Source organism: Bactrocera latifrons, unplaced genomic scaffold (genome assembly GCF_001853355.1).
Source record: "Bactrocera latifrons isolate USDA-ARS-PBARC rearing strain unplaced genomic scaffold, ASM185335v1 scaffold_614, whole genome shotgun sequence".
Lineage (NCBI taxonomy): Eukaryota > Metazoa > Arthropoda > Insecta > Diptera > Tephritidae > Bactrocera > Bactrocera latifrons.
The window spans coordinates 135,329-144,671 of record NW_017537284.1 but is presented as its reverse complement, the minus strand read 5'-3'; the positions used below and the strand labels follow the sequence as shown (position 1 = coordinate 144,671).

The window sequence follows — 9,343 nt, the reverse complement described above, 5'->3', positions numbered from 1 at the left end:
TAAAAATTCTACATCCTTTTGAAAAAAGTGGCATTTGTCCAGTTGAATCTTCATATTTGCTTCCTCTAAAGTTTGGAAAACTTTTCGAAGATTCTGTAAGTRTTCTTCTTCAGATTTTCCGAATATTATRATATCGTCTATATACACATAGCAAATCTTGCCTATATGTTCATRGAGGATATCGTCAAGTGTACGCTGGAAAATGGCGGGCGCATTTTTCAGCCCAAATGGTAGCCGAGTAAACTCGAACTTYCCATTATTCACCGAAAATGCCGTTTTTTCTATGTCTGACGGCTTTAGTGGGAWCTGGTGGAACCCACTTTTGAGGTCTAGCGTGGTAAAAAACGAATTGTCGCCTAAATTCGATAACATACCCTCTATTTCGGGTATCCGATATTTATCCGCTATAGTTAAACTATTTAATTTTCTATAATCGATCGCCAGCCTCCTATACTGTTTATTTCCACTGGAATAGGGTTTTTTTGCCACGATCCACACAGGGGAATTATAGGGGGATCTGGATGGTCTTATAATGCCATCGTTTAGTAGTTTCCCCACCTGTTTCTCTACTTCGCCTCTAAGCGATGCTGGATATGAATAAAACTTACTATATATTGGAGAATCGGATGACGTTCTGAGCTCTCCCACTACTTTGGTAGTATAAGTTAACCATGTTCTATATTGATGGTTTGGTCGCAAGTGTCTGCTAAGCCCGCATTCGGGTTAAGGGTTGCCCTAACTGTGCTGGGCCCCTGCCTGTTTACCACGTCTAACGCTACCCTTCCTATTAGTTTTATGAGGTCATCTTCGTTTATTGTAACGTTAGCTGATCCTGAATTTCCTGCAGGATCATTCGCCCTGACTACTGGTGGACGAACCAGATTATTTGGGTTCGACATTGTTTATTTTGTTGTGTCTGTTAAAGAGTTCGTTTTATATTTTTGCTCACTGTCCACTACTCTTTACGTATCGGTTTCTTTTCTACTTCAATAACGTTTCAGTTTTTGCACTTACAAACTAATTCTTAAAGGTTTTATTTCAATTTTAGTTTGGTAAAAAAAAAAATTCACAATCTGGGTTTCCAGAGAATCTGGATTTCCAGAGAATCACGCCACACTGCGCTAGACGTACCGTCCGCACTTTTGCGAGTAGAACGGATGCGCGTGTCTTCTGGTTGCTTTAAATGTTATTGTTGCTAACTTATATGTACAATATTTATATGATCGTCAATATAATGAAAAGTGAAAAAAGGGAGAGCCAAAACATGAAAGTGTGCACTTGTTTTTTTTTTTTTTTTTAATTTTATTTGTATGTGTTTTCGTTTTATTTTCTGTTCGCACTGCTTTCAGTAAGTCGCACTCGTTACCTGGTGCGTAAGCTGTTTGCCGGCGCTTACGTCCCTTTGACACAGTATGCAGGGGCTGCTCATTCCCACGACAGCAGCAGATTGATGGCAGCAGCGTTGATAGAAGCAGTGTTAATGGCAGCAGCGTTGATAGCAGCAGTATTGATAGCAGCAGCGTTGATAGCAGCAGTGCTTTCAGCAGTAGCGGTATGGCTACAACGAGTACTTATACCTACACTTTGCTTTTACCGGTACTTTTAACCCGGCACTTGAAACAGTTTTTTTTTGTTTGATCGGGTTTTCCACCGGCTTTTTAAAACTGTTTTTTTTTAACGTTTAGGACGGCTCTTTCGTTAATTACCAGGTTAAACACTTTGGTACGATTTTCTGTAGAATTCACTGTACCCTTTTTTGTGTACCTTGTCACACCTTTTTTTTTTGTACTTTTTATATGTTTTTCACTTTGAGCGCTTGCACATATGCACCTCTTCTTGTTTGTTTTTTGTAGGTTTAGAAAGGCAGAGTTGGGTAATTATTTATTATGTACTTTATTTTTCTTAATATTATATATTTCTTTCTTTTTAATTTTTAGGTATCACTGCACCACACTATGTATTATTTTACAAAATTTTTTAATCACCTTGCGCACTGTATCCTTTTGTTTCATATTTGCTCACTGCACTTCTGGCACTTCACTTTTGCACATCTATGTATGTACATATGTATTCTTATATCAAATTTTATTTTCTGTTTTGTCTTATGTTTCTTTTATGTGTTTAATTTTCACTTCACAAGACCGAAAACCGAAACTATGGCCCAGGCAATTGGTACTGAAATAAATACACAGGTATGTCCACATAAATCAGAGGGATATTGAAATTTTCTTTGATACATTTCTTGACTTGATAATCGACCAATAAACTATGTTGTCAATTTTATTCTAATATATTTGAATACTTATATTTGCGGGGTTGTCACTTTTTCCTTTGACTTGTTATAGTGCTGATTCAATTTGAGACGATTGTTGTTTTTGTAGAACGATGTTTGCAGTTTTTGTGAGCGACATATTTACATGTAAACGCATATTTGTATGTTGGTTTGTGTATACATTATTTGTTGGGCAATGTCGTACACATATGCTTATGTCTGTACATATAGAACAGTGCGCGCACACTGTTTTACTGACAAATAATAAATCAAAAAAGTCTTGCGATATTTTCGCTGGTTGGTGTTGAGAGCGCGTAGTTCTAGTTTTATTCGTCGCATCGGGTCATGCTATACATTTTTGGAAAGCTCATTTCACGCGCTATAACATGTTCGACTGATTGTCGTTTCTTTTAAGTCATTCGTGAGTTAAAGCGTCGCAAACATGGAGCAAAATAAAGAGAACATACTTCATATTTTACAGTACTACTACGATAAAGGCAAAAATTCATCTCAAGCTGCCAATAAAATTTATGCAGTTTATGGACCCGATACAGTTTCCATTTCCACCGCACAACGATGGTTTCAACGTTTTCGTTCTGGTGTAGAGGTACGCCACGCTCCGGAAGGCCTGTCGTCGAAAATTGCGATAAAATCGCTGAATTGGTCGCAAGAGACCGGCATAGAAGCAGCCGTAGCATCGTTATAAAATAAGAAAAACTTAAAAAAAATACCGCAAGACTTTTTTGACAAACTTTTATGTATGTACATAGATGCGTATGGAAATTTTAATAAAGAAATGTAACTTTCGTACAATATTATTGTAATATATATTAAGTTTTTAGGGTATTACGATAGTATCTGATATACATACATATGTATATACCATGTTTACAAACATATTCATATATGAAATTATATTATATTCTCAAACATAAGAAGTATTTAATAAAGAACTCTTATTTGCACATTAACTACAAATATTGTTTTGGAGATAGGATAATTTAATTAGAATGTTATAAACTATGCACATATTCATAGAAGTACGCAAAATGATAATCATAYCAATTAATATGATTGCATTTAAACGTTTAAAATTACATACATATTTCCAAAAGGCTAACATACGTCTGCAATAAAAATGTATGTATATTTCTGAGCATAATTTTCATTGAATGCTCAGCTCTGTTCACGTGCCACTGTTAAAATTTGTCCTCCTTAGCTAGCTGCGGGGAAACACGCTCATTGTAGGAACCAAAAAAGGCAACATTGCATCAGCCATCGATTGGGGATATTATGGCAGGACAGATATACTTTTTTATATGACCCTGCTAAATGAGCGCAACAGCGATGTATGATCACATGTATATGCATGAGTGAGAGGAAAAGTGGTTAGAAATTTCACGCGGCCTATGGCCACTTTTGTAACTACTTTACTACCTACTGTTTCACTGGTTTTTTAACCGCTCGTGGTTGACAGGGGTAGTATGTATGTAATAACATAAATAAATTCATTGCAATTTAAGGAATGTTGTTGATGCTTGGTAAGTTTGATTTTAATTAATTTGAAATTAATTTAACGAATACCTTAAATTTTCTTCAAGAAAAAATTGTTGATCAATTGTTTCTTCGCAAAACCAGGATAGCCAATTACCCATTTCTTTGAAAAACAAGAAAAACGTTAACTTCGGTTGCACCGAAGCTAAATACCCTTCACAGGTGCATTTCTGTTAGTAACTATGTGTTCAATTTGTATGGAAGCAATATGCTATAGTAATCCGTTCTAAAATTTTTTTTTGGAGATTATATTGTTACCTTAAGCAGTAATCCATGCCAAATTTCGTGACGATACGACGTCAAATGCGAAACTTTTCGGGTTGTATGGCAGCTATATGCTATAGTGAGCTGATCTGAACAATTTCTTCTGATATTACATTATTTCTATAAACAATAACTCATATCCAATTTCGTGAAAATATATCGTCAAATGAAGAAGTTTCCCATGCAAGCATTTGATTCCGATCATTCAGTTTGTACTGCAGCTATATACCATATTAATCCAATCTAAATAATTTCCTCGGATATTACATTGTTGCCTTAGAAAATAATCTATACCAAGTTTCGTAAATATATCTTGTCAAATGTGAAAGTTTTCCGTACAAGAACTTAATTCCGATTGTTCAGTTTGGCAGCTATATTCTATAGTTAACCGATCTAATTACAATTTGTTTGGATATTACATTGTTGATTTAGAAAATAACCTGTGTCAACTTTAGTGAAAATACATTGTGAAATGTGAAAGTTTTCCATACATGACCTTGATTCCGATCATTCAGTGTGTATGACAGCTATATAATATAGTGGTCCGATATCGGCAGTTCCGACAAATGAGCAGCTTCTTGAAGAGAAAATGACGTTTGCAAAATTTCAAAACAGACAGACAGACGGACATGGCTAAATCGACTCAGCTGGACATACCGATCATTTATATATGTATATACTTTACAGGGTCTTCGACCCTTCCTTCTGGGTGTTACAAACTTCGTGAAAAACTTAATATACCCTGTTCAGGGTATAAATATATTAAAAATTAGTAGTACATTTCTTCAGAGATGCATACTAGCAAAAGAAATTTTACCGCAGGAAATTTTTTGGGCTATTTCTTAAGCGCTTTTATATGAAGTTTTTACATTCCTTGAGAGCGGATACTAAGCTTTCAGATAGAAATAAAAATTTTATATAAAGACAAGCAAAGCAATAATAAAATCAGAAGAAAATCACACTTGCAATAAGTATTCGCAGTTAAGAGTTGAAATGTGCATAATTGCTTATGTAATTGCGTATGTATTTATATTCACCTCTAAATCTGTGAATTCAAGAATAATAGCGTAAATGCTATTATTGTATCGCGTTATATTTTTGTATTTTATCCCTCTTGCGTGAAGTGTAAGATGCAAATTGCTTAACTAAGCTTAACTACTTGAATGTACATACAGACGTTTTTACAAGAATGTGTCTATTTAATATTTATGTTTATCTATATCTTGTATATAAAATATCTCTTGTCGATTTTCAGCAGACAAGAGAAGTGRGGGAAATATACGACGAATTTGCGAATCATTTTTTAATTTGGAATAATTTATTGTAATTATTATGTGTTCTTTACCTGAAAATGTATTATGTGCTCTCCTTCTTGTGTATATGTAATGGAAGAATTGAATCGTATTATATTGAGCAACGTAATAATCACGTGGTCAAGAATTAAAAAGAAGCATGCGGTTAAGATTTCCATTGAGAATTGAAGAAAATAAAAACCTATTATCTTCGATTCATTTTCAGTTAGCTGGCATGTATGCTCCAAATCCACCACATCGTTTTTTTCGAACTAGTAAACGAAGAATCAGTAATTTTTGCGCAATAGCCATATGTATGTATTAGAAATCTTACCTTGGTTAATGGTAATATTGTTGGTTTTTTATTTCGTTTTCGCCGGTCATCAACTTGGCGAAAGTAATCCGTTACATATATATTATCAAAATCAATGCTGCTTAAGTACTTTTTGTGATATACTATAGCGGCTTGAAATAATTCAACTTATTATAATAAAATAAACATTTACTAAAAATTTGTTTACCAACTGCAATCTTAAAGACAAGTAGTGATAAAAAGGTATTTGTGATGTGCATTATTATATCAAATATTTTCTTCTTGGCATTAAAATCGTCTACAACCATATCAGATATGTGATCGAGTGCCCTAGAAATCGAAATTTTAAATTTTTGAAATAACTATTTTATATTTTATCAAACAATTATCTTAATTATACCTTATGTCAGCATGCGTAATTACTGATTTTGCCTTGTATTTAAACTCTACTTCTGAGGTATTTCTATAAAGTGTATTTTGAGCATCATTCAATTGAATATAGTTGTCTCCAAAATTGGAAGGCAGCACTTCATTTGGTTTACAAATATTGTCTGGTTTTCCCAATAAATTCATGTTACATATAAAACTCACTTGAAAAGGCCAACACAAGAAAGTTCGAACTATACGGGGAAACTTATTCTCACATTCTGTATGAGCTTTGGCAAATGCTTCACGGCAGCGGTTTTCCCCTTTTACTATCTGCCTTTTACAACGAGTTTCAAATTTTTTTGTATATGTCTTTTGCACATGGTGTCCCATATCTTCCGCTTTACGAAGGGTTAAATTATCATATGAATCGTAATCGGCTCCATCAACTTCAACGCGAATTGGTAGAAGGATTTCATTCGTCTTTTCAAATGACTTTTTTACATCAATTAAATCATTTTCCATCGAATTTAATGTTTTTTGGAATGGTTTTGTCATAATATCTAATCGGGTCTTGGTCAAATTATATGTAAGCGTTGTGGAACATGCAAACACTCGAACAACTTCTCCACCATTTGCAGCCAAATTTGCAATAGGACCTGAATTTGCTCAAATGATTTGTGTGGCAAAAAAAGCGTAGACTCAATTTACCTGTTATTATGTAAGCGAAACTCAAAGCTCGCAAATAACTCCGTCCAGATTTTCCTGCCATTCCCATAAATATTAAAAAAGTAATACACTTTAAACTCGATGTAAACAAAAATCCGGTTCCTGCCGTTAGGATAATATCATATATTGAATAGAGAGCTATAACTTTTGAGCTTTTGCTTACCAATGAAAGTAACGATTATCCCCAACGTCATAATCTTCATTTCTGAAGAAAAATTAAAATTAAGCAGAAGTAGGAACCATAACAAGGTAGCCACTAGAAAACCGACAAAAATACTACAAATACATCTTTTACACGTCCAATTTCCAACGTTGCGGCTTAACAAAATGCAGTATAAAGAACGGCATTTTTGAGAAAACATTAAACAAAATTTTCTTTTTATAAAATAAAACATTTCTGTATGACATATATGGATGTACAATATTTGTTTTATTATATTTTCAACCTTAGATAACAAGCATATCATTGAAACATATTTACTGACATAATTTTCTGTATTTCTGGGGTAACTGGCTCAAGCTCAAACCATAATTAACCGACATACAAAATATTTAAATGTACATATTGGCCTCAGTTTAAAATTGTAAGTACAAAAATATAAGCATATAAAAGCAAGTATTCTTTCCGATTTTTATAAATTCACCGCGGATATATTTTACATATAATTTATAATCAAACAGAAAATATTAAGTAAAACCCATGTTCAAAACAAACATTTTTTGGCCAACGCATTGGAGAAAATGAATACTCAATTTCAACAGTTGGAATAAAACAAACACGAAAAATAAGTCGACTCATTCATCACTGCGTTTTTTAGTTTAATTTGACTAAAATAATTTTTTAATTAACCCAACTATCTAACACTTACAGTTTGATTTTAAGGTGGAACTCCCTTCTTCTTTATTGGCATAGACAACACTTAACTTTCGGAAAAAGGTCCTTCTCCACATAGACTTTCTACCGGAGTGAAGGTCTTCCTCTTACTCTGCTTTCCCCGGCGTGTACTGCAACGGACACTTTCAGAGTTGGAGTGTTTTCGTCCACTCGTCCAGCGTAGCCACTTTTTTTAATTCGCTGAACAATGTCAATGCCGTCGTATATTTCATACAGCTCATCGTTCTATCGAATGCGATATTCGCCGTTGCCAATGCGCAAAGGACTATAAAACTTTCGCAGAATCTTTTTCTCGAAAACTCGTCACGTCGTCATCACATGTTCTCGTCGTCAATGCCTCTACACCTTATAGCAGGACGGGAATAATCAATTACTTATAGCTTTTGGTTTTTGTTCGCCGAGAGAGGACTTTATTTCAGAACTGCCTACTCACCGAAGTAGCACCTGGTGGCTAAAGTTATTGTGCATTGGACTTCTAGGCTGATCGAATTAGAGTAGATTGAAGAAGTTCGATGAAAGCAATCTACCTTGTTTTAAACCTCGTTTGGTATCGAACGGCAAGGAGAGGTCCTGCCCGATCCTGAGGATACCAAATTAGTTAGTTTGTTTTTCTTCAGACGGCTAATAACTATTCGAACTTCTTCAAGGTCATCGATTGGGGGATCGGGTTCACCATCTCCTTTGCTATGCCTTCACTGGCATTCAGCAGTCTTGATTGGTGTTCCCCCATAGCTTTAGTATGCTCTGGGCATCAGTCACTAGATCACTTCTGCGAGTTCCACAAGAGTATATTAGTCGGAGCATCTTTTCGTAGATTTTTCGAGCATTACCTTTGTCGGCCAGCTTCTCAAGATCTTCGTATTCACCCATTTGGACCTTTTAATTTTTTTGTTTACAAATGCGTCTCGCTTCCCTCTTCAACTCATGGTATCTATCCCACCCGGCACGTGTTGTGATGTATATACCGAGTCCCTGACGAGTGCTCTCAGAGAGCAGGAGTGCTATTCCAGTAACAAATCGTGCGGCTGTTTGCTATGATTGCAGCTTCTTGACGTCGAACTTTCCTTGCGTTTTGGCTGCACAGAGGCGGGTGCGTATCTTGGCTGCAGCAAGATAGTGGTCTGAGTCGATGTTAGGACCTCGAAGCGCACGCACATCTAAAACACTGGAGACGTGTCTTCCGTCTATCACAACATGTTCGATCAGGTTGGTGGCTTTTTGATTCGGAGACAGCCAGGTAGCTTGGTGAATTTTTCTGTGCTGGAATCTAGTACACAGAGATATGTTGAAGAACTTCGATTTGATGCGGATTGTGGCTAAACTTTCATTAACCGGGATTAATGCCAGGATTCACCGACGGAGTCTCTCTCCCAATACGAATACCACACCAAATTTGCGCTTCTTTATATGGCCACTGTAGTAAATGCCTCAAGGTGCGTAAAAACTCACGTCAAATCCATTCGAACTTGCTAACAGCAAATAAACCTAATTTTATTGACAAGTGAATGACGTTTCAGAAATGATTATAGCTTGATCCTAAAGTTATTTCCGTTTAAACAATCAATGATTTTGTTTTTTACTAAATCAGATGAAGGAACGTTACTAGAAATTATCCATTTCCATTATGCCAGTAATTATCAAGAATGCATTATAAATGC

At 35.3% G+C, this 9,343-nt stretch overlaps 1 protein-coding gene across 1 annotated transcript; it reads right to left on the bottom strand.

Moving 5' to 3' along the window:
- Positions 1-5,435: 5,435 nt before the first annotated feature.
- On the bottom strand, positions 5,436-7,184 carry LOC108975125 (DC-STAMP domain-containing protein 1-like; the record flags this gene model as incomplete). The annotated part of the gene is given in 6 exon segments (XM_018943425.1): positions 5,436-5,654; positions 5,717-5,847; positions 5,904-6,025; positions 6,096-6,720; positions 6,773-6,892; positions 6,954-7,184. Coding segments are annotated over 6 exon segments (1,416 nt in total), but the record flags the coding sequence as incomplete, so codon positions are not given.
- Between the last annotated feature and the right edge of the window lie 2,159 nt (positions 7,185-9,343).